This window comes from Cylas formicarius, unplaced genomic scaffold (assembly GCF_029955315.1).
Source record: "Cylas formicarius isolate icCylForm1 unplaced genomic scaffold, icCylForm1.1 PGA_scaffold_7__23_contigs__length_41026272, whole genome shotgun sequence".
Classification (NCBI taxonomy): Eukaryota; Metazoa; Arthropoda; class Insecta; order Coleoptera; family Brentidae; genus Cylas; species Cylas formicarius.
Window position 1 is genome coordinate 13371596 of NW_026844352.1, and position 27184 is coordinate 13398779.

The 27184-nt window shown below is 34.1% G+C and overlaps 3 protein-coding genes across 3 annotated transcripts; all 3 read right to left on the bottom strand.

Annotated features, from left to right (window-relative positions):
* Positions 1-8996: 8996 nt before the first annotated feature.
* LOC132705594 (uncharacterized) lies at positions 8997-9643 on the bottom strand. Its single transcript, XM_060676272.1, has 2 exons — positions 9473-9643; positions 8997-9282 (listed from the first exon to the last, which is right to left on the bottom strand). Exons 1-2 carry the CDS (start codon positions 9555-9557, stop codon positions 9014-9016), a joined length of 354 nt encoding a protein of 117 aa, XP_060532255.1. The 5' UTR covers positions 9558-9643; the 3' UTR covers positions 8997-9013.
* A 12-nt stretch (positions 9644-9655) lies between these two features.
* On the bottom strand, positions 9656-10580 carry LOC132704504 (polygalacturonase-like). The gene is made up of 3 exons (XM_060674525.1): positions 10356-10580; positions 10041-10249; positions 9656-9814 (listed from the first exon to the last, which is right to left on the bottom strand). The coding sequence occupies exons 1-3, from the start codon at positions 10474-10476 to the stop codon at positions 9656-9658; spliced, it is 489 nt and encodes a 162-aa protein (XP_060530508.1). The 5' UTR covers positions 10477-10580.
* A 12862-nt stretch (positions 10581-23442) lies between these two features.
* Positions 23443-25108, bottom strand: LOC132705225 (polygalacturonase-like). Its single transcript, XM_060675694.1, has 4 exons — positions 24801-25108; positions 24486-24694; positions 23919-24261; positions 23443-23728 (listed from the first exon to the last, which is right to left on the bottom strand). The coding sequence occupies exons 1-4, from the start codon at positions 25096-25098 to the stop codon at positions 23460-23462; spliced, it is 1119 nt and encodes a 372-aa protein (XP_060531677.1). The 5' UTR covers positions 25099-25108; the 3' UTR covers positions 23443-23459.
* Positions 25109-27184: the final 2076 nt, after the last annotated feature.

Sequence of the window (27184 nt, forward strand, 5' to 3'; positions counted from 1 at the left end):
TACTCATCGTCAAAGTTTTGAAATCTTGGTACTGAACTACCTTGACAGCTACTAGAGATATAGTGGCACTGCCTAATAGTAATAGAGGAACTTATGAAGCAACTATGATTTTGAGACTGTCCAACCAATTGGCATCATCTTCCCCAAATATTCCCAGATCTAGTTGAGTGTTCTAGTAAAATAAGTTAAGTATGTGGATATTGCAGTTTCGAAAGCAAATTGCGCCAATTTTAGTTTAGTGAGAAGTTAATGTTGCGAAAAGTTCTAGCATATCAATTTTTACCGCAGTAGAGCCACTATATTGTCTAATAGCTATGTGCAACTAGCAGTAAGATTTCAAATACAGATAAGAAGAGTCCTCAGCCCACGGCAGGAACTTCACTTCCTTGTCCTCAAAAAATTACCGCCAAAAGTATTCTCCACCCAACACGCTCATAAATGAGGTTGGAAAAAAATATAGCTCTCCGCAGATTTAAAAATTTGGCAAGCGAGGAAAGGAAAATCTCTAAATGATGTAATGGCACATTTGTACGTAGTTTTAAGTCCGATCATTTTTTCAAAACCATTTTTCAATATCAAATATCTCTTTTATTCCGCAATAAAATTCATTTTTCTGGAAAACTATTGATATTTGATGACTGTACTTTAGATTTTTGTTTTTTTTTTCTTAAATTAATTATAAAAAAGTTGTTGATATTCAAATTTGTTTTTCTACTCCCGTCTCTAATATACCTAATTACTCGCCGATCTAGCGTGTGAGAAGCGACACTTTAACACGTCAGTTTCGTTTCCCATGAATCCGAGCCACTTCGGACATTTCCGGGATTTAACCGCACGGATTTGGGAGCAATAGGATGTTTTCGGAGATATTTCCCACGCTTTGAATTTTGACGTTTGTCAATTGTGACGGTCATGTCAGTGAATGTATTCGTGTTGTTTTGAGAAAATGTACCCAAAAACTAACGGTCGTAGAAAAAGTATAGTATGCAACACGTTCGATAAACTTTTTAACTCACTCGTTTATTAAAAACTCGCTCCGCTGCGCTTGTCAAATAAACTCGCGGGTCAAATGCCGTTTACCGCACTTGTTGCATAATATACGATTTTAGTGCAAAAAAGAAGATTAAAAATTGTGTATCTTGCTCCAACCGATCGATGTGCGGTTTTGGTAATATGGCGGCAGAGATGGTCATGCCAAATTTTGCTTAATTATATTTACAATTGGTATCTCCGACGTGTACGTAGAGCTCTGGAAAATTACAAATAAAAAATATAATTCACCTCAAATCTGAGAGATATTATCGCGAAACAATTGTCTTGCTCCATTAGCTTTATCAGTAGCATTATGTAAATATCCGGCTGATACACCTACTGCGTAAAATGTGAACTCTCGAGGTGATCTCATTAATTTTTTTCTGACGGGCAAATTATTTTTCAAAGCAAATTCAAATTTATTCTTTTTCCATATCGTACTTCTTTATGAAAACTCAACTCAACTCTACTGAAAAACAACTTTCAGTTTAGGAAGTATTTTCCAAATATTTTGTATTATTATTAAATAAATAAAATATAATAAAATAAACTTTTGGAGAACAACGAATTTTTTTTAGAGTCTATTTCACAAAAATGTAGACCAGTAAAAGCTCATTAGTTTTGCTAAGGATCTACAGGGTAATTCAACGAATACTTAAGCCATGTTCAATGTTTAGTATTGATTTCATTGCATTTCTATACGGGATGTCCAAATAGTGTGTCGTTACTTATTTGTTTTAGAGAAAAATGTTAAATAGGGTTTAATTGAAACAATTTGAAATTATTGGCAAAAATATAGGGTGATTCATAAATATGTGGGAGACACGCTGTATGTTATTGCATTGGTAGATACTCATTTTATACTGCGTTTCTTCTATACGCCATTTCCGAAAGCTTCAGTTTTATTATGTCAACAATTTTATAAAGTCCTACAGTCCTTTATCCTATACATGTGTTGAACTTAGTCCGAATCGTTTATGCAGGGGGAGACAAAATGAAAATATTAATTTTTGTAAAAAAATCAAATGGAACACCCTATTTATCATACCTCCTATAATTACTTCTATTTAATTTCAATTTTAATAAGCATTCCCTATACCTAAACATATTATTTTGTTACGAACAAAACTCCGAAATAAAAAAAATAGCTAAATTGTTAATCTTGTGGAGAAAATATTTTATTTCTTTTCATTAATATAGAAATTCTGCTTTTCTAAAAGACCAATAAATAATGTTTTCAAATCGCGTCTTTTAGTGAAAATGTAAGTTGGAATTACAAATCTAAGTTTGCCATGCAAATATAAGTTACTGGATCTTTTAAAGACCGTGTTAGAGTGCGTATCGAAGGCGGTGGGAGACATTTCGAGAAATAAATAAAGCGAAACTTAATTAAAGAGTTCTTTTTTGTTTTGAAGTTTTGTTCTTAATTTTTAAGTGTTTTTTCTGGAACTATTAGCAATATTAATACAATATTAATATTATCCCTAGCGTAAAACAATATTTAAATTGTTTTTCCAGAGTTGCGCAGTTCATAATTATCTTTTTGTTAAAATCTCAGCTTTAATAAATTATTTCAGCAGTACAAATATGTATATATCAAAAAATACTAAGTTTAAGTATATGGAATGCTTAATACATTTGAAAGAGTATTAGTTAAGGGTAACTAATGGACGCAAAATTTACATACATTTTTTCACGAAAATTAACATTTTTTATTTTGACCTATCCTGTATAGTTGTAATTGGTTGTTGTTAAGTCGAAATTGCTAACGATTCGCCAATTATCCTGTTGGCTTCTTGATTTACCCCAGCTTTAAAAGTGTGTTGATTTTAACGATCTGTAATATAAGATTAGTTCTCATAAAATTACATTATAGATTATATATAAATTAAATGATAGAAAATCATAATATTCCTCGTCATCTGGGCAACTGTCATTTTCTCTTGACGTTATAATTAAGGGGTCGATCGATCAAATCGTCAAAATCCTAAATTTTCTCTTCTTTTTTAATAACGTTGGACTACGTTTCGTTAGTTCTCTGGTGTCCGTCCTCATTATTTTGAATGTCTTGTCATATCTTGCTACAAATCATTTTAATTGCGTTTGTAAGAGTTCTGAGATGAAATACTATGTTTTTTGTTATATTTTTCATGGCGTATTTTATAAAAGGATATCAAGTTATCGTCAGATTCAATATTTTGATCGTTAAACAGTCGATAATCTAGCTTTTTGTTATTTGAAACTGATACGCTCACGTAGCATGAAAAAGGAAAATGTGAATTTTTGAAAAACGACAATATTTTCCTTATTATAGAATAAGAAATATTAAAATTTTCAAGATATCAGTAAAATGATACGACTATGATAAAAATGGCGTCAAAAAATTAGGCCAATATTGCGTACGACCGAAGTCAAATTCTGTTTTACTTATGGGAGCCATATTGAATTTATATATTTTCAAAATCCTTTTTAAAAATGCTTTTCAACAACGTGGAATACATTTATTTTTGGTCAAGATAAATACGGAAAAATAACAAAAAAAAAATTGCAGGATAGTAGGCTTTGATATCGCTGCGGATACTTTATATCAAGTTGACGATGCCAGGCTATCCCAGGTAATTCGTAATTATTGTCAACAGTCAGTGTCAGTTGTGTGAAGTTAATAAATTATTAGTTTTAAAATGTTTTATTAAAATGGGACTTTTACTAAGGAACAAACCTTCAGATGAAACTAAAAAAATATTGAGTCTTGCAAAGCGTGGTTGAGACATCTCTTAGAGCTTTACGTCAGATTGAAGAACAGCAAATAGTATTTTACAGCGTCATAGATATCATCCTTATAGTGAACGGCTTTGCCAGGGACTTTAGGATGGCGATATTGTTAGAAGAATGGCATAACGAGATACCAAACTTTTTCTTAAAAGTCCTTTGGTCGAATGAGTGCCGATTTACTAATTGTGGACTCTTTATTCGTAAGAACATTGGGCAGATATAAATCCACGGCTAGCTCGTGCAATTAGGCATCAAGAAGGGTAGGGATTAAACGTTTGGTTTTTTATTTTGGACCATATTTTTTGAGGAACAAACAGCGCATTATTTGAACACTTACTCTAATTTTATTGTAACATTCTGTGTATTTTCTTCGTTTTTTGTGCTTTAAAGAAGTAAAGGTATGTATGAAAATTATACTGATTTGTTTTTTCGATTTTCGATTTTCTTCTTTTCTCTTTTCAATTTTATTGACTCCTTTGTTGTTCACTTCTTGTTTAAATGTGTTTTAAAAATTAATAGCAATATCAAGGTGTACTATTCTGAAATCATATTTGTATTATTTTTCCGGACCTATTTTCACGAAACATTACACACGGTTGAAAAACATTTTTAAAGAGGATTTTGAAAATTTAGGAGTCAATATGGAGCCCATGAGTAAAATGAAAGTTGACTTCTGCTGCATGCAACGTAGTAGGCCTATTTTTTGACGCCATTTTTGGCATCGCTGTATCCTTTTACTAATATTCTGATAATTTCAAAATTTCAGCTTTTTTTGGTTTTTCAAAAATTGACATTATCCTTTTTAAAACTTTATCTAGGTTATGGTATCGATTTAAAATAAAACATATACATATGGTGCTGTATACGTTATAAATGAAAGCTTGCGTTATCTATATAGAGATACCAATATCATATACGGTTATCATAGAAAAACATGTTTATATTAAAGTTTTATTAAATTATTTTGCCACTTTTAAACTTCTTTGTGGTTAGTTTTACAACGGACGCATAAGAGGAAGTACTATTAGCAATTGCAGGAATCATTAAAAAAAAGCGATATGCAATTTTTCTGGGACCTTCTGGAAGATTTTTCAAGGATAGATCCAGAAGGTCCCAGAAAAATCGCATATCGTTTTTTTTAATGATTCCTGCAATTGCTAATAGTACTTCCTCTTATGCATCCGTAAAACTAACCACAAAGAAGTTTAAAAATGGCAAAATTTAATAAAACTTTAATATAAACATGTTTTTCCATGATAACAATCAGCATTGCGTATTTTTATTTGGGCTAGGTGTACGAATATGTTGTCACGTACCACTTCAAGTTGTAAGTAAACAGTGATTGATACTTTTCATATATTTCAAGTAGATCATGAATATTTGTATGAGTTAAGTAAATTTTTGCTACATTGTGAGCAAATCTCCTTAAGACCGCAGGAGGCGATAGCTGACAGCTTCATGCTAAACTTATCAATATTAATATCATTCAAGCGTACGCCTTTACAGCAGACTATAATGAGAATAAAGTGGAAGAACTCCGCCAATAAATAGATGAAACAAGAAAGTTTGATATGTACATGAGGAATGACAGAGGTGGACGGCATGCGGAGCGATTCAGCAAGAATGTTATAAATGTCAAAATTTATCCCGGTGCAAACATAAACTAAAGTCATAAACTAAACCAAATTAAACCATTGAAAAGCCGCATATTGGTGTCTATCAAACGCAGAAAAAAGAAAAGAGCTGACAACGAAAGAAAATCAGCAACTACACAATATTTGTGGAATAGCTTCTGAAAATAACACTACGCACAAAAACTAGTTCATCACCAAGACATCGCTTCTTGAACACACCCTAGAATTACTCAAAAGTACAACGGCGAGTTAAACAAAAAATAATCTTAAACATGATGCATGAATGCCGTTAGTACTAGAACAAAAATAATTTTAAATACTCAAGGAAATTAGATGACAAGCTGAAGAACTTTGGTTGAATCAATCCGGTGATGAGATTGAACAGTTGATGAACCTCTACAATCCAGATATGTTAGATCATTGAAAGATGAATACGAAAATTTCCTGACAAACACAGTCATATAGAAGATAGTAATAAAGTCTCAATTCTTAGATCAGAAGTCGAAAGGGTGAGAAAACAGGCGGAATTGAATACGAACTTCTAAAACTATTGTATAATTCCCCTGACGAAATTCTTCAGCCAGATATATTATACCTGTACACTTTTTACCTTGCTCAGGAAAATAGATCCCAGGATTTTAGATTCATTAGCCTAATAAGCCACTACTTCAAATAATACAATATAAAACAATACATATTGTTGTGTGGGTGACAAGATTTGACTTTTTATTCACAAGACATGTGAGTTCACGAAAAAGGAATTTATTTGCCTCATATTCTTAGACTCTGAAAAGGTTTATAATCAAGCACATCTCTACAGGGTTGCGTTCTGTCACCAACATATTTCAACTGTTATTCTGAGGAAATTTTCAAAGAATCAGATAGAAATGAGGGTGTAAATAAGAAAACATGAGGTATACCGACTACACTGACACATTGGCTGAGCACATAGCAGATATACAGGAACTTCGAAAAAGAGTGCCTAAATGCTATGTTTGGTCGGCGGTGCTTTATCGTGGTAAGACTCGGACCTTAAAAGATTCAATTAAAAACAAGTTTGAAACGTTCTTGCCATGATGAACACCGTAACAGTAAATAAGACTTATTGCCAATGGACCTAAATACCTAAACACCGCCTTACCTACTTTTACCACCCAGGACAACGGGGAGGGCGCGTATATGATTAGTCGTATAAAACCTGTAGAAGACCTATTTAGAGCAGCTCAAAAAATCTTCGCCATGATGATCCCCAACGTCTGAAGACAGACAGGTCAACGTAAAAAGAAGAAGGCGTGAAGTATACTGCTGTAGAATCGTCGTGTTTGTCTAACGTCAATAAAATGAGGTGAATGCTTCCTGGTATATGCGATAACGATTGCGTGATGCGGTTTTTAGAGTGCAAGTTTTGAGTATTTTACGTCATATCTGATTAGGTAATTAGATTTATTGAATTAAATGCGTGATTGTTTTTGAATGAAGTTTGAATGCTGTTTTCCAGACGAATATCGGATCATCTTTTTTTTTTAATAATTCTTTTTGTTGTACTATTAACATTGAATAATTTCCTTTTCGCTATTGCAAATGAACCAGTTTAATGTTGCAACTTTCACGCATTTTGATGTTTGTGAGTTCTGATGGTTCTATCCTCCCCGTTCGTGCCGTGACTAAAGAATCTCCACAGTTTCTTTACCACAAATATCCGGGAAAAAAGGCTGCCAAATATGCTTGTATTCGAAAGTACACAGAAAATAACGAGGTTGACCAACTGTTTGGCTAGTTTTGATGTAACACTTGAAACTTTTGTAGAAAAATAGAGATAAAAGATTTTAAGAAACTATAAATATAAACCCTACGAAGTCAGCGTTGTGCGAAACTTACATCCTGGATACGATCCGGTTTTTCAATGGTTTTTACAAAACGTTAATATGCTAATAGAAAGTGTTTAAAAAAGACGCGGCAATATTTAAGAGGATGTTTCCTCCGATCATTTTATGAAAAAAGTTCCCACATATTGCTTTTAAGTGCCAGGGTGTTAAAGATTTTTTGAAAATAATATTTTTCCGTAAATTAATTCAGATATCTTCTTACGTATTTGTTTGAAATTTGGCAGCGTTGTTTCTAGTAATAAGATGCTGATTTCGCCTCAACTAAATTAAAATTAAACAGTGGCATTAGGGGGCGGGGGGAGTCAATTTTAATTTTATTTCGAAACTTCCCTGACTAAAACTACTACTTTTCTGTCTCTTGATTTTTTTTTTCATATCTTGCTTCGTTTTAGAAATTAAAAATTAAAATTACTTTATTGCATGCCCATTCATGAAAAAACTATTTTTCAATATTCCAATAATATTTGTGAATAATTTGACGAAAAATACCTTAATATTTATCATAATAAAAGCTTACAAAACTGTTAAAAGTGATCATATCGAGGCCGGACGCAGGAATCCAATCTGCTTCTCATGGACTGTCGAACTCTGTCAAAAATACCAGAGGCGTTTCTAATTGAGTTCCAGCAATAATTCGATTTCTTGAGTCCTCTACATTTCCACAGGAGTAATGTAAACCAAGGTGAACCCACAGGAAAAATTCCAGAGGTTTTATATCCGGGGATTGTGCAGATCATAACTGAGATCCACCTCGGTAAGTCCATTTTTATCTGTATCCTAGTGTCAAGCACTCACGAGCAATTTGACTAAAACGTGCTGGTTCGCTATAGTGTATAAATTACATTTCATTTCTTGTTGCCAATAGAAATCCAGAAATCCTACGGGAATTTTTTTTATAAAATGATCTTATGAATCACCTCTAAATATTGAAGCGTATTTTTTAAACACCTCGTACATCATATATAATTAGTGCGGAAGTATTTATTAGGCGTAATACTCGATTTTGTGAAAATCGACATCATTTGATAGACCACCGAGGGCATCAAGGGAGATTCGGGTTTAATGCAAGTTTAAAGGAATCGTTATCTTGATATACTGCAAGACATATTGCTACAATTTTTAGACGATGTTCCTTTTGTGCATTTTAATGAAATCTATTACCAGCACAGACTTGGTCTCCTGGACAACCTGATTTATTCATATTGGACTAATTTTTTTGGTGTAGAGTGAAAGAAATTTTCGGGCTCGACCTAATTACGCTTGAAGATCTATATAACGCCACTCGTCAAGAAGTTGTCCGAATACAAGTAATGAATGAAAATGGAAAACAGTTCTAGCGGTTCTTTTGATGAATCGTCGCTTATTGTTAAAAAAATATATTTTAAACAAATTAATTTCAAAGAGGTTAAAACAATGTGATTGAAAACAAGCAAAAATGTAGAGTTCTTCATTAAAAAAAATAATGTAATGTTCCGTAACTTCAGGACCTGACCCCGTACCCTTATTCCGAATAAGGCATTGAATTCTACGCAGAAAGTTATATGAGGCATAGTATCTTGATTTTCGGTTAGCTGAAAGATAATTGAAGGACGGCGAGGTCTTAAAATGTATCATTTTAAGTTCCGCACTGGTAAGGTGTAAAAACAAGAGTTAATATATTAAAAAAGGTGTATTCAATATTGCTCAATATTATGTTTTACACGTATAACCAGTAGGTTGGAAGTTCTTGCATTCGTCCTTGGCTTTGGCACCGGTAATCGAAAAACCTGATTCAAAAACAATGTTCGAACACGCCGCACACCTGATGGTTACAGCCGACGAGTATTGTCCGTTCATTGTTCCGGTGACGCCTTTAATATCGACATTGCTGATCGGCACATTTCCTGTGGGATTTCCAGTAGATCCCTGCTTTGCGTTGGAGAAATCTTGTTGGATCATCACACCGTAATCGGACGGCCCTGGATCAAGAATAAGCAAAATGTAATTAGAACAGTATGTTATGTAACAAAATTAATGTTGAAGGAGTCAGCAACGTAAAAAGAGTCATCAAATCTTAAAGTTCGCAAAAACAATGCATGTTCGAGACATTGAAAAGCGTTGATAGAATTTTCTGGAATGTCAATTAGGTAGAATTATAATCAATCTTACCGTTTATTTTAATATTGTTGTATTTAATGTCATCTATTTTGCCTTGGCCTCCATCATTGACTGCTAAAATGTGTAATCCGTACATTCCTCTGTCTAAAATGGAATTGGAGAAAGTAACGTCCTGAACGATATTTTGATTGTAATCGGATGACAGTCCAGCTGCTATGTCGAACCCGTGACTTCCTATGCAGTGGAAATTGTCAATGGTAACATGTGCGCGTTATTGATAGCTACGCAATCGTCCTGGTTCGTTACAGTGGCGTCTTTGACAGTAACGTACGTCGATTTGGCGATGTCAAATCCGTCGGTGTTGTGACCTTCCTTTCCACTTTTTGCGGTACCCTTTAACAATGATTACGAATTATAAGTTTAATTATCAATCGGAATACCAATTGAATATATATTGAATATCACTAGTTCTTTGCTATTTTAAAATTTGAGATTACGTTTTCTATATAGCACAGCATGTTTAAATTATTCAGATACGCCAAACTACAGCTAAGATTTGGCTTCTTCGGTGGAAGTTAAGAGAAAATTAAAATCAATGTAAAAATTGAATCAAACTCACCGGAGCGCCCTCGGCATTGTCGATGATAAAGCCGCTCACAACTATGTTGTTCGATCCATCGATAGCAACGCATCTCAACGGGCAGTTCTTGATTTTGAAATTCTTGAAAGTTGATCCGGTACCCTTTAGGTACATGAATACTGGTTTCTTGGTGCCCGCTCCACCCTTACCGTCCCAGTACTGCTCACCATGTCCGTGGAACAAGTGACCTAGAAAGATTTGTTAAGGTTTACTTGCAAATCTCAGAAAGTAAAACAAAAATTGGTGCTGTTTTGCATCACAATATACATTTATACTACTAATTTAATAACTTACTTCCTGTGCCCTCGACAGTGACTGAGTTTCCAATGATCTCAAGGAGATAGCCCGACCATTCTTTATAAGCGAAATCAACCGTGCCAGTAAATGATACCGTGGAACCTTGCTTCAAATTCATGATAACTGTCGTACCAGCTGGTACAGTAAAAGAACCCACAGTAATCGACGTACAGCTCGATACAACAGAGTTGATGGTACACGATGCGTCTGGTGTTGGCGAACTTTCAGCGCGTAAAATTGCGAAACAAATCGTTAGAGCTAGTAACTTGAACGCCATAATAGTTTTGGTTATTTGGAACTTCACTGTCCTCAACTGATTTTTCACCGCCTTTTTATACTCAATTTTTTCAGAGTGTTTGTTTACCAAGTACTTAAAACAAAAGAAGAAAACAGCAAGGGTTTGAAGTGAACCGCTAAATGAAATTATTGTTTATTTGATAAAATTAATATTTTATTGTGAAGACGTCAAATATTTAAAATCAGATCATCGGCGAGAAGTACAAGTTGTCGATAATGACCTGAAAAATGATGCAAAACATCAAAATAATCTTACGATGTAATGTAAAAAGAGCAAATTATGATACTCCCCTTCAAAGTTTCAGAAATCCTGTCAATGTTATTACAAAAGTCACTCACACAACTAAAGTTTTAACAATGCTCGTACTAAAGCCACCATATGCGAACGATTATTTAATCTCACATCAGAAAAGGATCAGAGACTGGACACACACCAGTAGTAACACACTACTTCATCGAGCCTACAATAGGGAAGACTTTATCATATTGATCGCCAACCTTGCGAGAGTACATAGGAGAAGGAGGACGAAAAGGAAAGTAAAGATGTACGTTGTCTACCTCGATTTCTCCAATGCTTGTGTAAGATGGTGCTATAAAAATATAGAACTTTGATTTTCATGGGATCCTGTATGCTTCTTTGGCAGATTTACATATTAAAATAATAAACCGAAAAAATTGTTCAAACCAAACCTGAGTGACGTCATCTTAGGAATTCGAAAATGCTTCCGTTCGGGTCCCCACCTATTTGGTGTACGCTATAATTAAATAATAATAATATAAGATCATCAAAAGACTGGCGAGAAATTCGAAATGTAAAAATTTTGCCTATGAATAATGGTGCCACTACTTCATGAAGCCCACAATAGGGACGACTTTACCATATTGGTCGCCAACCTTGCTAGAGCACATAGGAGGAGGAGGAGGAGGAATAGCAAAGCAAAGCGTTGAGATATACATAGTTTACCTCGATCTCTACAATGCTAGTGTAAGATGGTGCTATAAAAATAGAGAACTTCGATTTTAATGGGATCCTGCATGCTTCCTTGCATTTACATATTAAAGGAAGAAGCAGAAAACATTAACCGGTTCAAACCAAATCTGACTGACGTCATCTCAGGAATTCGAAAATACTCCCGTTCGGGTCCCCACCTATTTAGTATATGCTATAATTAAATAATAATAATATAAGATCATCAAAAGACTGGCGAGGAATTTGAAATGTAAAAATTTTGCCTATTAATAGTGTTCCCATAAAAGATGTGAGCACGGTAAGGGCATTATCTTAGACTTCGAAGTGGCTTTTGAGTCTCACATTGAATCTATCGTACCAAGAACACAACACAATGTAGGATTCATATTATGGGTATCCATGGGCTTTAAATTTTTTTAATTTACAAGCTATAACGTTAAGGAATATAACGCTCGTATTAAAACTGGTTGATTTTTCACGAAAAATATTATAATTATTGTAAATGTTTGTTCGAAATTATTATAAGGTAAATTAACAATAACACATTTTTATTTTTAGATTATTTATTACTGTAAACGTATTGTTATCAGCTCACTTTTAAAATTGATAAAATCTTTATCTGGGTCGGTGATTTTAAGTGTTACTTCTTCAATTAAGCGCCGGTCTTCTGGAACACATATGGCATTTGAGGGCTTTTCGACAAAATTCCTTTCAACCGGAGTAGTACGGTAAAACGTAAACAAAATATAAACTAAATTTCTATTGTACGCAGTTGTTACTAAATGGCGCTTAGGTATTAGAATTTTTTCGTCATAATCGAAATCTACATTTTAGAATTTATCAGACTTAAACTATTGTGGAATACATTCAAGTCAAGTCAACTCAAGGTGTAAGGAATAATTATACGCTATTAAACAATAAATAAAACACCTGTAACAGCATTACGAATGAGTAAAAAATTAAGTTTTTCTTCAAATCAGCAACGGTTAATTAGTGATCAGCAACCATCACTTATGTCGGAAAATCTAGGAAACATGATACTATTGAATCCACGCAATAACTGAAATGCTCGAAGAAGAAATTCGGAAACAACAAGAAAACTTTATAATTTATTTTTCATGTGTTATAAGAAAATAGACTGTGATGGAGGAGATTTAATAATAATTGGCGTAAATAAATCAAGGGTGCAAAAAGATGATTCACATCTTAACACATTCTTTCTGTGTATACTAAAAGATGCATTTGATTATAAAAATGTTTTGTACAGAACGAGTGTTATTATACAACAAGTTTGATAAAGCCAGCCAACAAAACACGTGACAATAAAAACGTTCGCGTCTTAAAGTGACCCATTAGCATCTACCTGATGAAGTATATAAGTGGATATTTAAGATTATGGATTAGAAAAAAGATCTAAATACATTGAAGTCATGATTTATTTGACAGTTAATTTCTGCAACCTTAGTAATTATAAGAAAACCTGGAAAATTTCCAAACGGAGTTAGAAAAACTAGGAATTGTCAACTTTCTTAAAGTTAAAAAACCATCGATTGTTAGTGGGAATGGTTTGTTTATCGCAGGCGGCGCTATTTAGGGGGTCGTAGATGGAACATGCTAGTGGAAATTTACACGTCGGTTACAGGTCGAGCTAACGTGGAAGATCATACTTTTTCTGTATTATCTTCGTGTCTAATCCTAAGATGAAGAAATATTATATATTATATTTTTTCTACTCCCTAATATTGTTTAATCTTCTACGACTGTTTCCAATGGTTTTCTTATTTTGCGGTGTTAATGTTTGTTCTAAATTAATAAATCACTAAATTAAATAACATATTTTTATCAGCTTACTTTTAAAATTTATAAAATCTTCATCTGGGTCGGCGATTTTAAGTGTTATTTCGTCAATAAGGCTTAAACATGTGTGCACTTGAGCGCTTTTTCACAATATTTTTTCGAAATGGAGTAGTATGACCCTTCGGGTATTACAATTTTGAAAGGAATAATTAAACACAATTAAACAATAACAGATTTAAAGAAAAAAGATTAAAAAGAAAATTATGTTTTTCGTCAAATCATAAACCGCGAACTAGCAACCATCACTACAAAAAAATGGTATTATTAAAAAAGAGGACAAAATATAGGAGGAGATTTACTAATAATTGGTGGAAACAAATTCAAACAAATTCCCAAAAGGATTCCGAAACGCTAGGATCTGCAGAAACAGGACATTTTCTTTTTTTTACATATTTTTCGATTGTAAAAGGGTAAACACATCGTTTGCTGCAGAAACGAGACACATTGCTCGACCGCGTTTGCTATTTCCGCTTACTGCAAAAAGGAGACATGTCCGGTAGATGACTTTGAAATTTAATTGAGTCGCCTAATCACATTACATTCGGCCACTTCGTAGGTCAAAATGTAGAGTTGTTATAATACTACATTTTAATTTGTAATTGTAATTGTAAAACAACACGTGCTTGGTTTAGTCTCATTTCTATTGCTTTATAGTAAAGAGGTTAAAAAGAGTTCGAGTTCAGAAAGCGAAGTACCAACAAAAAAAAAAAAGAAAAAAGGTCGACAGATGCAAAAATGGTTGCTGGTGATTGAGTGGTAACTTACAAATATTTTTATTTTGTGGTCGTCAGTGGTAAATTTATTGTTATCCTATTAATTGCTACAAGAAATATTTAAGTGGTTTGAGTGCAGATGAAAAACAGGGCATACGTCAATCATTTTTTAATTTTGAAACTAAGTACCAACAAGATTTGCACTTGTATTGGTTGGTAGAAATACACACAGAAACAGTAGTATGCAGTCATGCAAAAGGGCCTTTTTGTCCGTTTACGGTATATCTAAGAAACGTTGCGAAGGTAGTGTATCTCTCTTGAAAAAGTCCCAAAATTTCGAGAGATATGCGTGACAAAAACATGAAATAAAAGCACATTCTTAGTACTAAGTAAGTAAGTAAACACATTGAGCCCTACCCTGTAAAAGCATCGCACTACACGAGTCGAGAAATTCGTGTTTCTACTCCCGTGTGTAAAATATCTAATTACACACTGATCTAGCGTGCGGGAAGCGTCACTTTACCATGTCAGTTTAGTTTCAAAAGAATGAGAGTCACTTCGGACATTTCCGCGATTTTACCGCAAGCTTCGAATTTTGACGTTTGTCAATTCTGACGGTCATGTCAGTGAATGCATTGGTGTTATTTTGCGAAAATGTACCCAAAAACTAACGGTCGTAGAAGAAGTATAGTGTGCAACACGTTCGGTAAACTTTTTGCCCCTTGATTAAAAACTCGTTAGTCAAATGCCGTTTACGGCCTTGTTGTCCATTTACGGTATATCTAAGAAATGTTGCGAACGTAGTGTATCTCTCTTAAAAAAATCATAACAGTTCTAGAGACAAAAAAACAATAAATGCAATACAAGCACGTGTCATTCTTAGTACTCGTAACCACATTGAGTCTTACCTTGTAAAAGCATCGCACTACACAAAATTCGTTTTCTGCGTTGTAAATTTTTTGTTGTAAATTTTTGTAAATGTTTCAACAAAAACATCTGGATAATAAAATTTCTTATAAACCTTTATTTTAAAGAAAACTATGATTTAAAATTTGGCAGGTCGGCCAAGGATACGTGTAGTATTTGTGAGGAGCTCAATGCAAAAATTAAAGGTGAAACTCTGAATGAAAATGCCAGGAGGGTAGCAGCCGCAAGAAATTTCATGCAATGGAAAATTAGTTTAAAAAAAATTGGATTTTGCATTGATTATATAGTAAATGTTTGCTTACCCAAAATTCCAGGATTCATATTATTTTCGCCAGCTCACCGTACCTTTTGGAATTCAAGATTTAAAATCCAAAAATATAACTTGCTACGTATACCTTAGAAGAGGCGGGTAAAGTTGCCAATGACTTTTGTTCCTTTCTTAAGCATTGCAAAGATCAGAAGGGGAATAAGAAGTATAAAAGGTGTGATATTTTTTGCGATAATTGTTGTGGGCAAAACAAAAACAACACAATGATTCGCTTTTTAATCAGCTTGGTTGAGCTGAAAAGATTCAAATAAATACAGACATACTTTCCTATCAGAGGACATGCCTATATGCCTTGCGATCCTGACTTTGGGCTAATGAAACGTCAGCTTAATAAAACCGAACGGTTTTATACTATATATATCCAACGAATTTCGAAGGAATCTAAAAATAATAAGAAATTCTCAGTTATTTCGGTTTCTAAAGATTTAGTTAACGATTACAAGAACTCGTGACCCGCATTTTACTTAATAATGAATATTACGGGAAAAAATTGCCACGCACTCAAAAGAAGTCCTTTTCTATCGCCTACTACCATTTCACGATTATTTGCTTCTATGAAATAGTTTGCAGGGAATTTATAAACTCTTCAATAGCAGACTTACCTACTGAGAAACACCGAGAAAGATATAACGTATTGTACAAAAAAATTCTATACCAAGAAAAACATGACCGACATAATAAAGACAATAAAATCCATTCCCATTACTTAGTTTAGTTTTTGAGAAAACCATGCGGTTTCATTAAAAAAAGTGAAAATTTATGCTTTTTGTTTTATTTTACTGCAGAAAGTGGATATCGCCATCTGTTATTTTTGACAGCTAACTAACCAAAACTAACCAATTAAAAAACAAAAAAATTACAAAATTTCTCGTTGGTTTATAAAACGTATTCAGAAGAATATGCAGCAAAATAATTAAATATTATATTTTGTTTAATGCAGGCGGCGCCATCTAGGGCTAATAGATGCAACGCGCTGGTAGAAAATTGCACGTAAAGTTTTGCGTATTAGTCAGAGATCCAGCTAAGTTAGAAGATTGATATTTGTAAGATTGTAAGATTGATGATTGTAAGAAAACATCTGTAAGCTTTATTTAAATAACTGAATGGGTCTTTAAGGTTAAGATAGCAACAAACCCTGTTTTGATTCTATGATTGCAACATGACTCCACGTTTTCCTACACCAAATGGTACCTCCCTCAGACCAATAGGTATGCAGCATCTGTCTCAGAGTGTGCAGCTGCAAACAGCGTCGAACCTCATGTCAGAGTCGGTTGAATTCGAAACACGCTATTACATAGAAATACTAAAAGGATGTCGAACTTCCATTGTCTTTACACTTGATAACGGGTAGTGATACAACTGTCCGAAACGTTGTGTAAGTTAAAAATAAAGACAATGGAAGTTCGACATCCTTTTAGTATTTCTACTGAATCAGTGTTTACCACCTTCAAGCACACGCTATTACATAATTTCCCAGTATATTGTTATCATCATAAGGATAAGTGAACTACGATGTGCCTTATTTAATATCAACCTGTTGCAAAATATGCAGAAAAGAAGTACGGGAACGAAGTGGAAATGTATAAACAACATAACAGCATAACATTGAAAATTTTATAATCCAATGAAATCAAGTACATAATTGGTGATTTTAAGGCCAGGCCAAAATTGGTAAAGGCCGAAGATTAGATCTTATCGAATAGCATGGCATGGGGGAAAGCTACGAACGAGGTGACAGGTTATTTTCAACGCAGGTTATATACTGGAAAATCACAGATAGTGAGAAATCAAGTGGACTATATCCTTACCAACAAAAGATTTAGGAACTCCGTCAGCATAGCAAACATCAGCACGATATTGTCATAGAGTTGATTTGAAAATGAGGTACTGCTACATGAAAGGCCTGGGAACAGCCGGAAGCGTAGAGGAAACATGAAAATCATTCTTTGAGCAAATGACCAGAATACTTGAAAAACATTAAGTTACAATTAAGACATAAAACAATGGATGGAGGAGGAAGTATCGGACCTCATGGAACAGAGAATGCAATATAAAGGCAAAAACAGTGGAATACAGAAGAAAGCAAAGAAAAATAAAATAAAAGTTTCGAGCGGCTAAGGATAAGTGGACGACCGACAGATGCCTGGAAATGGAGAAGCTCGAAAGGAAACATGATGCATTCAACATGTAAAACAAAGTAAGGGAGGTCGCTAGACTGTATAATCAGAGGACCACTAATATGCTAGCAGATAGATGGGAAAACCAATTACTGGTGAAGAAATCCTTGAAATATGGAAGAGTTACTTGGAAGAATTGTTTGAGGACGACAGGCAAATGCTCAGAATCTTAAAATTTGAAGTTTTTCATGCCATGAAAACAGCTAAAACCAAAACATCAACTGTTAAATGTTTTATTACATTGGTAGATTTTCTATGATATAAAACAACAAACCTTCAAATGAAAATAAAGAAAATTGGTTATTGCAAAGCATGGTTGAGACATCTCTTACATCTTTTAGATTGAAGAGAAAACAGGCGTTGCTCCGTCAACAGCGAATAGTATTTTAAAGAGTCATAAATCATCCTTATAGTGAACAGCTTTGCCAGGAACTTCAGGATGGCGATACTATCAGAAGAATGGCATTACAAGATACCAGATACCAAACTTTTTCTTAAAAGTCCTTTGATCGAATGAGTGCCGATTTGCTAATTGTGATGAAGAGGGGTGGGGGTTAAACGTTTGATTTTAGTTAGACAATATTGGACCATATTTTTTCAATTATAACTTTAAGTCTTAGTGATATTTAAACCTTGTACAAAGAAACGTAAAGAAGATCTTATGAACCTTTAAAAAGACGTTGTGAGCGTACGGTGTTTGTTCTGTTGTTTTAAAGAGGATTTTGAAAATGTAGAAATCAATATGGCGCCCATAGGAAAAACATGAATGCATCATAGTAGTCCTATTTTTTTTTACGCCATTTTTAGTGTCACCGTATCCTCATAATAAGGAAAATATTGTAGTTTTTCAAAAATTGACATTATCCTTTTTAAAACTTTTTCTGCTTTATGGTATCGTTTTAAAATAAAACGGTACTGTATATAACAATAAAGATTCTATCTTTGACAAATCTTCCAGAAGGTGCCAGAAATATTGATTAATAATGATTAATGCAATTACTAATAGTACTTCCTCTTATGCGTCCGTTGTAAAACTAACCACAAAGAAGTTTAAAAGTGGTAAAATTTAATAGACCTTTAATATAAACATATTTTTCCATGATAACCATCAGCATCACGTATTCTTTTTGCGAATATTTTGTCACATATACACGTTGTAAGTAAACAGTGATTGGTACTTTTCATATAGTTCAAGTAGATGTTTATTAGAAGATCCATCAGCTAGGTTATAACGAATGTTTATCTGCAGCTAGGATACGCGAATGTTAGTATGATTTAAATCAATTTTTGCAGGATTGAACATTTTAATATTGTTAAAAGAATATTCTCCTTAAGACCGCAGGATGCGATATCTGACAGACTGATGCTAATGAGAATAAAGTGGAAGAACTCTGCCAATAAATAGATGACACATTAAAAATCACAAAGAATCAAAACATTACTATTATAATTTTATCCCGGTGCAGGCATAAACCAAAGTCATAAACTAAACCAAAATGAAACCATTGAAAACCGCATATTGTTGTCTATCACACAATTAAGAAAAGAGCTGATAATGAAAGTAAATCAGCAACTACACAATATTCATGAAATAGCCTTTGAAAATAGCAGTACGCACCTGAACTAGTTAATCACAAGACACCGCTTCTTGAACACACCTTAGAATTACTCAAAAGTACTACAGCGAGGAAAACAAAAAATAGTCTTAAACGTGATGGAATGACGTTAGTACTAGAACAAAAATAATTGTCAATACTCAGAGATAAGCAAGGAAATTAGAAGACAAATAAACAAGCTGAAGAACATTGGTTGAAGCAATCCGGTGAAAAGATTGAACAGTTGCAGAGGAATCATGAACCTCCACAACCCAGATATAATGGATCACTGAAAGATGAACACGAAAATTTCCTGACAAGCAACAAAGATCGCTGCAATAAAGGGAAAAGATGAAGTTAAACACAGTCATGAGGAAGATAGTAATAATGTCTCAATGCTTAGATCAGAAGTCCAAAGGGTGAGAAAACTGGCGAAATCGAATAAGGCATTCACGAGTAAATTCCAAGCGAACTTCTAAAATTATTGTACAATTCTCCTAACGAAATTCTTCAACCAGATATATTATACTGGTACACTTTTTACCTTGCTCAAGAAAATATATCCGATGATTTTAGATTCATTAGCCTAATAAGCCACACTCTCATGTTACTACTTCAAATAATACAATATAAAACAATACATATTGTTGTGTGGGTGACAAGATTCGACTTCTTATTCACAAGACATGTGAGTTCACGAAAAACGTATTTATTTGCTTCATATTCATAGACTTTGAAAAGGTTTCTGATCAAGCGAATATGATTTATCATAAGTATATTTAATGTAATCAGCTGGCTACCATCAAACCGCCCATTAAGTTTGGCGTGTTACATGGTTGAGGAAATTTTCAAAGAAGCAGTGTGGGTAGAAACGAGGGTGTAAATAAGAGAAGCATAATAACATAAGGTATACCGACTACAATGCCACATTGGCTGAGCACTTAGCAGATATACAGACACTTCTCATCGTAATGTCAATAGATGTGGGACAAGCGCAACTATTACTAGACAGTAGACCTCTTAATAGAGAAATTTAAATACTTGGGCAGCTGATTAAGACAATATCAGACGCATCGCGTTGTCTCGCAAAGCATTTAGATTTTGGAAGCCTTCGAAAAAGAGTGCCCAAATGCTATGTTTGGTCGCTAATACTTTATCGTGGTGAGACTTGGACGTTAAAAGTTTCAATTAAAAACAAGTTTGAACATTCGAGTGCAGCTATTATGGTGCTTTCAACGAGCACGTTCTTGTCATGATGAACACCATAACAGTAAATAAGACTTATTAACAGGGGGCCTAAATATCTAAACACCGCCTTACCAACGTGGAGGGCGCGTATAGGATTAGACGTATAAAACTTAGAAGACCTATTTAGAGCAGCTCAACACAGACAGACAGGTCAACGTAAGAAGAAAAAGGTGTCGTGTTTGTTTAACGTGAATAAAATGAGGTGATGGCCTCCTGGTATATGGGATAACGATTGCGTAATGCGCATTTTAGAGTGCAAGTTTTCAGTATTTTACGTCACATCTGATTAGACATTTATTGAATTAAATGCGTGATTATTTTTGAATGAATTTCGAATGCTGTTTTCCTGACGAATCTCCGATCATCATTTTTTTTAAATAATTCCTATTATCATTGAATAATTTCCTTTTCGTGATTGCAAATTTTGATGTTTGTCAGTTCTGATGGTTCTGTTCTCCCCGTTCGTGCCTAAAGTGTCGCTCTGGGAGAAAAATTTTGGATAACTTAATTTTAAATTTCTTTTTGGTTAATGGATTCAGTAGTAGATCCAAATCATAAACATGTGGTTCTTTCTGACCCAAGTATTACAAATATAACCCGAAATGAAATTTTCATAACTGACGAATGATGATTGACGTATATCGGGAATCTGTAGAATGCTCTGTCCATTTCAATTGAAATGTTGCAATGGTTACATTAATCTTCTCGAAATGGATTTTTTTTACTTATTCGCAGTTTTTAGATAATATTATTTAGCACTAAGACGTCTCCTCCAAGATAATTGTAGTGGTGGGTATATTACGACCCTGGTAGCTAAGAACATTTTTTTTCTTTGGGTGTTCAAACAGTGGACGTAATATTTGACAATAAATACTGATATATAATGATATTGTACTTTATTTCCAGCTTTTCAAAAATATATAGTCGTATGTAAATTTTTCAATAAATGAGGCCATGATTGGCTTTGATATAAAAAAAAACCTTGTCAGCTATCTGGGCAAATTACTTTTCTAATTTTTAGTCTTATGATGGCTGCAAATCATATATTTGAAAACTATGAACAGTATGATATGATGGGTGTGTTTTATAGAGTGTTATGAATATATAAATGCCGCTTATGAGCTTTGTTTCAACGGGTATGTTCTGTCTTTTAATAGTCTCCACAGTTTCTTTAACACAGATATCCCGAACAAAGGCGGCCAAGTATTCGAAAATTTACAGAAAATAACTTGTTGGCTAGTGTTGATGTAACGCTTGAAACTTCTTGTAGAAAAATAGAGATAAAAGGAAGGAAACTATAAAAACTATGAAAAGCGTTGTGCGAAACTTACATCCTGGATACGATCCGGTTCTTCAATTGGTTTTACAAAACGTTAATACTGCTAATATAGAGTGTTTAGAAAAGACGCGGCAATATTTAAGAGGATGATTCCTCAGATCATTTTATGAAAAAAGTTGCCACATTGCTTTTAATAACCAGGGTGTTAAAGATTTTCTTAAAATAATGTTTTTCCTTAAATTAATTCCGTTATCTTCTTACGGATTTGTAATGAAATTTAGCAGCGTTGTTTCTAGTAATAAGATGCTGATTTCGCCTCAACTAAATTAAAATTAAACAGGGGCCTTTGAGGGGGTCAATTTTAATTTAATTTCGAAACTTCCCTGAGAGCGACTAAAACTACTACTTTTCCGTCTCTTGATTTTTTCTCATATCTTGCTTCATTTTAGAAATTAAAAGTTGAAATTATTTTATTGCATGCTCAGTCATCAAAAAACTATTTTTTAATATACCAATAATATTTGCGAATAATTTGACGAAAAATACCTTAATAGTTATAGTACAAAAAGCATACAAGAACTGATCGAAAGTGACCATCTCGAGGCGGGATGCAGGAATCCAATCTGCTTCTCATGGACTGTCGAACTCTGTGAAAAATACCAGAGGCATTTCTAATTGAGTTCCAGCAATAATTCGATTTCTTGAGTTCTCTACATTTCCACAGGAGTAAAGTAAACCAAGGTGAACCCACAGGAAAAGTTCCAGAGAGTTTATATCCGGGGATTGTGCAGGTCATAAATGAGGTCCACCTCGGTCAGTCCATCTTATCACTAGGATTAGTGTCAAACACTCACGAGCATTCTGACTAAAGCACGCTGGTGCGCCATAGTGCACAAATCACATTGCATTTCTTGTTGCCAATTTGTACTTTCTCCAGAAATCCAGAAATCCTACGGGATTTTTTTTCATAAAATGGTTTGAGGAATCACCTCTATGAAATTGGCGCGTATTTTTTTAACCCCTCGTATATCATATATACAGTGCTGAAGTATTTATTAGGCGTAATACTAGACTTTGTGAAAATCAACATTTGATACATCCCCTAGTTTAAAGGAAGTATCACTAGGGATCGTTATCTTGATATACTACAAGATATATTGTTAAAATTCTTAGACGATGTTCCTTTTGCGCATTTTAATAAAATATGTTACCAACACGACGAAAAGAAGAAAACATAAGAAAACTTTCCTCAACGCTGGGGTCGAAAGCACAGACTTCGCCTCCCGGACCCCCTGATTTATTCAATTCGACTTTTTTGAGGTAATTACCCTACTTCATAACGCCACTCATTAAGAAGTTGTCCGAATACAAGTAAAGAATGAAAATGGCAAACAGTTCTAGCTGTTCCTGTGATGATTCGCCCCTTATTGTTAAAAAAAGTATTTTGAACAAGCAAAGTAAAAATGTAGAGACTTCTTCATTAAACAAATAAAGTAATGTCCCGTAACTTCACCCCGTACCCTTATTCCGAAAACGGCATTGAATTCTACGCAGAAAGTTATATAAGGCACAATATCTTGATTTTCGGTTAGTTGAAAGATAATTGAAGTAGGCAGAGATCTTAAAACGTATAATTTTAAGTTCCGCATTGGCAAGGTGTAAAAATAAGAGTTAATATATTAAAAAAGGTGTATTTAATATTGCTCAGTATTATGTTTTACACGTATAACCAGTAGGTTGGAAGTTCTTGCATTCGTCCTTGGCTTTGGCACCGGTAATCGAAAAACCAGATTCAAAGACGATGTTCGAACACGCCGCACATCTGATGGTTACAGCCGACGAGTATTGTCCGTTCATTGTTCCGGTGACGCCTTTAATATCGACATTGCTTATCGGCACATTTCCTGTGGGATTTCCCGTAGATCCCTGCTTTGCGTTAGAGAAATCTTGTTGGATCATCACACCGTAATCGGACGGCCCTTGATCAAGAATAAGCAAAATATAATTAGAACAGTACGTTATGTAACAAAATTAATGTTGAAGGAGTTCGCAACGTAAAAAGAGTCATCAAATCTTAAAGATCGCAAAAACAATGCATGTTCGAGACATTGAAAAGTGTTGATACAATTTTCTAGAATGCCAATTAGGTAGAATTATAATCAATCTTACCGTTTATTTTAATATTGTTGTATTTAATGTCATCTATTTTGCCTTGGCCTCCATCATTGACTGCTAAAATGTGTAATCCGTACATTCCTCCGTCTAAAATGGAATTGGAGAAAGTAACGTCCTGAACGATATTTTGATTGTAATCGGATGACATTCCAGCTGCTATGTCGAACCCGTGACTTCCTATGCAGTGGAAATTGTCAATGGTAACATGTTGCGCGTTATTGATAGCTACGCAATCGTCCTGGTTCGTTATAGTGGCGTCTTTGACAGTAACGTACGTCGATTTGGCGATGTCAAATCCGTCGGTGTTGTGACCTTCCTTTCCACTCTTTGCGGTACCCTTTAACAATGATTACGAATTATAAGTTTAATTATCAATCGGAATACCAATTGAATATATATTGAATATCACTAGTTCTTTGCTATTTTAAAATTTGAGATTACGTTTTCTATATAGCAGCATGTTTAAATTATTCAGATACGCCAAACTACAGCTAAGATTTGGCTTCTTCGGTGGAAGTTAAGAGAAAATTAAAATCAATGTAAAAATTGAATCAAACTCACCGGAGCGCCCTCGGCATTGTCGATGATAAAGCCGCTCACAACTATGTTGTTCGATCCATCGATAGCGACGCATCTCAACGGACAGTTCTTGATTTTGAAATTCTTGAAAGTTGATCCGGTACCCTTTAGGTACATGAATACTGGTTTCTTGGTGCCCGCTCCACCCTTACCGTCCCAGTACTGCTCACCATGTCCGTGGAACAAGTGACCTAGAAAGATTTGTTAAGGTTTACTTGCAAATCTCAGAAAGTAAAACAAAAATTGTTGCTGTTTTGCATCACAATATACATTTATACTATTAATGTAATAACTTACTTCCTGTGCCCTCGACAGTGACTGAGTTTCCAATGATCTCAAGGAGATAGCCCGACGATTCTTTATAAGCGAAATCAACCGTGCCAGTAAATGATACCGTGGAACCTTGCTTCAAATTCATGATAACTGTCGTACCAGCTGGTACAGTAAAAGAACCCACAGTAATCGACGTACAGCTCGATACAACACTGTCTACATCGTTAACAGAGTTGATGGTACACGATGCGTCTGGTGTTGGCGAACTTTCAGCGCGTAAAATTGCGAAACAAATCGTTAGAGCTAGTAACTTGAACGCCATAATGGTTTTGGTTATTCGGAACTTCACTGTCCTCAACTGATTTTTCACCGCCTTTTTATACTCAATTTTTTGAGAGTGTTTGTTTACCAAGTACTTAAAACAAAAGAAGAAAACAGCGCAACGGGTTTGAAGTGGACCGCTAAAATAATATTATTGTTTATTTGATAAAAATAATATTTTATTGTGAAAACGTCAAATATTTAAAATCAGATCATCGGCTAGAAGTACAAGTTGAGTCTCCAGAAGAAAATAGATTTGAAATTGAAGTCTCATATTGTCGAATGAAAAATGATGCAAAACATCAAAATAATCTTATGGTGTAATGTAAAAAGAGCAAATTATGAACATCGATTAGAGTAGAAGAAGAGTTTCAGAAATCCTGCCGATATTATTACAAGAGTCACATATATATACACAAGGAAAGTTTTAAAAATGCTCGTACAAAAGCCACATATGCGAACGATTATTAAATCCCACATAAGAGAAGTATACGCAGAAAGAAGAAATCGTGGCTCAGGAACATCAGAGACTGGACACACACCAATAGTAACACACTACTTCATGAAGCCCACAATAGGGACGACTTTACCATATTGGTCGCCAACCTTGCTAGAGCACATAGGAGGAGGAGGAGGAGGAATAGCAAAGCAAAGCGTTGAGATATACATAGTTTACCTCGATCTCTACAATGCTAGTGTAAGATGGTGCTATAAAAATAGAGAACTTCGATTTTAATGGGATCCTGCATGCTTCCTTGCATTTACATATTAAAGGAAGAAGCAGAAAACATTAACCGGTTCAAACCAAATCTGACTGACGTCATCTCAGGAATTCGAAAATACTCCCGTTCGGGTCCCCACCTATTTAGTATATGCTATAATTAAATAATAATAATATAAGATCATCAAAAGACTGGCGAGGAATTTGAAATGTAAAAATTTTGCCTATTAATAGTGTTCCCATAAAAGATGTGAGCACGGTAAGGGCATTATCTTAGACTTCGAAGTGGCTTTTGAGTCTCACATTGAATCTATCGTACCAAGAACACAACACAATGTAGGATTCATATTATGGGTATCCATGGGCTTTAAATTTTTTTAATTTATAAGCTATAACGTTAAGGAATATAACGCTCGTATTAAAACTGGTTGATTTTTCACGAAAAATATTATAATTATTGTAAATGTTTGTTCGAAATTATTATAAGGTAAATTAACAATAACACATTTTTATTTTTAGATTATTTATTACTGTAAACGTATTGTTATCAGCTCACTTTTAAAATTGATAAAATCTTTATCTGGGTCGGTGATTTTAAGTGTTACTTCTTCAATTAAGCGCCGGTCTTCTGGAACACATATGGCATTTGAGGGTTTTTCGACAAAATTCCTTTCAACCGGAGTAGTATGGTAAAACAACAAAATATAAACTGCATTTCTCTTGTACGCGGTTGTTACTAAATCGCGCTTAGGGTATTAGAATTTTTTCGTTTATAATCGAAATTTAAATTTTAGAATTTCTAGATATTGTCTAGTATATTTTTCAATTTAGGACTGAATTTCTTCCAGATAACATCAAGGTGTAAGGAATAATTACGCAATTAGCAATAAATAAAACACCTGTAACAGCATTACAAATGAGTAAAAAATATGGTTTTTCTAAAAATCAGCAACGGTTAACTAGTGATCAGCAACTATCACTTAGGTCGGAAATTCTACGAAAGATGATATTATTGAATGCACGCAATAACTGAAATGTTCGAAGAAAAAATTCGGAAACAAGGAGAAAACTTTATAATTTATTTTTCATGTGTTATAAGAAAATAGAGTTTGATGGAGGAGATTTAATAATAATTGGCGTAAATAAATTCAAGGGTGCAAAAAAAAAAGATTCACATCTTAACACATTCTTTCTGTGTATACTAAAAGATGCATTTGATTATAAAAATGTTTTGTACAGAACGAGTGTTGGCGTTTTAAAGTGACCCATTTGCGTCTACCTGATGAACTATATAAGTGGATATTTAAGATTGTGGAGTAGAAAAAAGATCGAAATACATTGAAGTCATGATTTATTAAACAGTTAA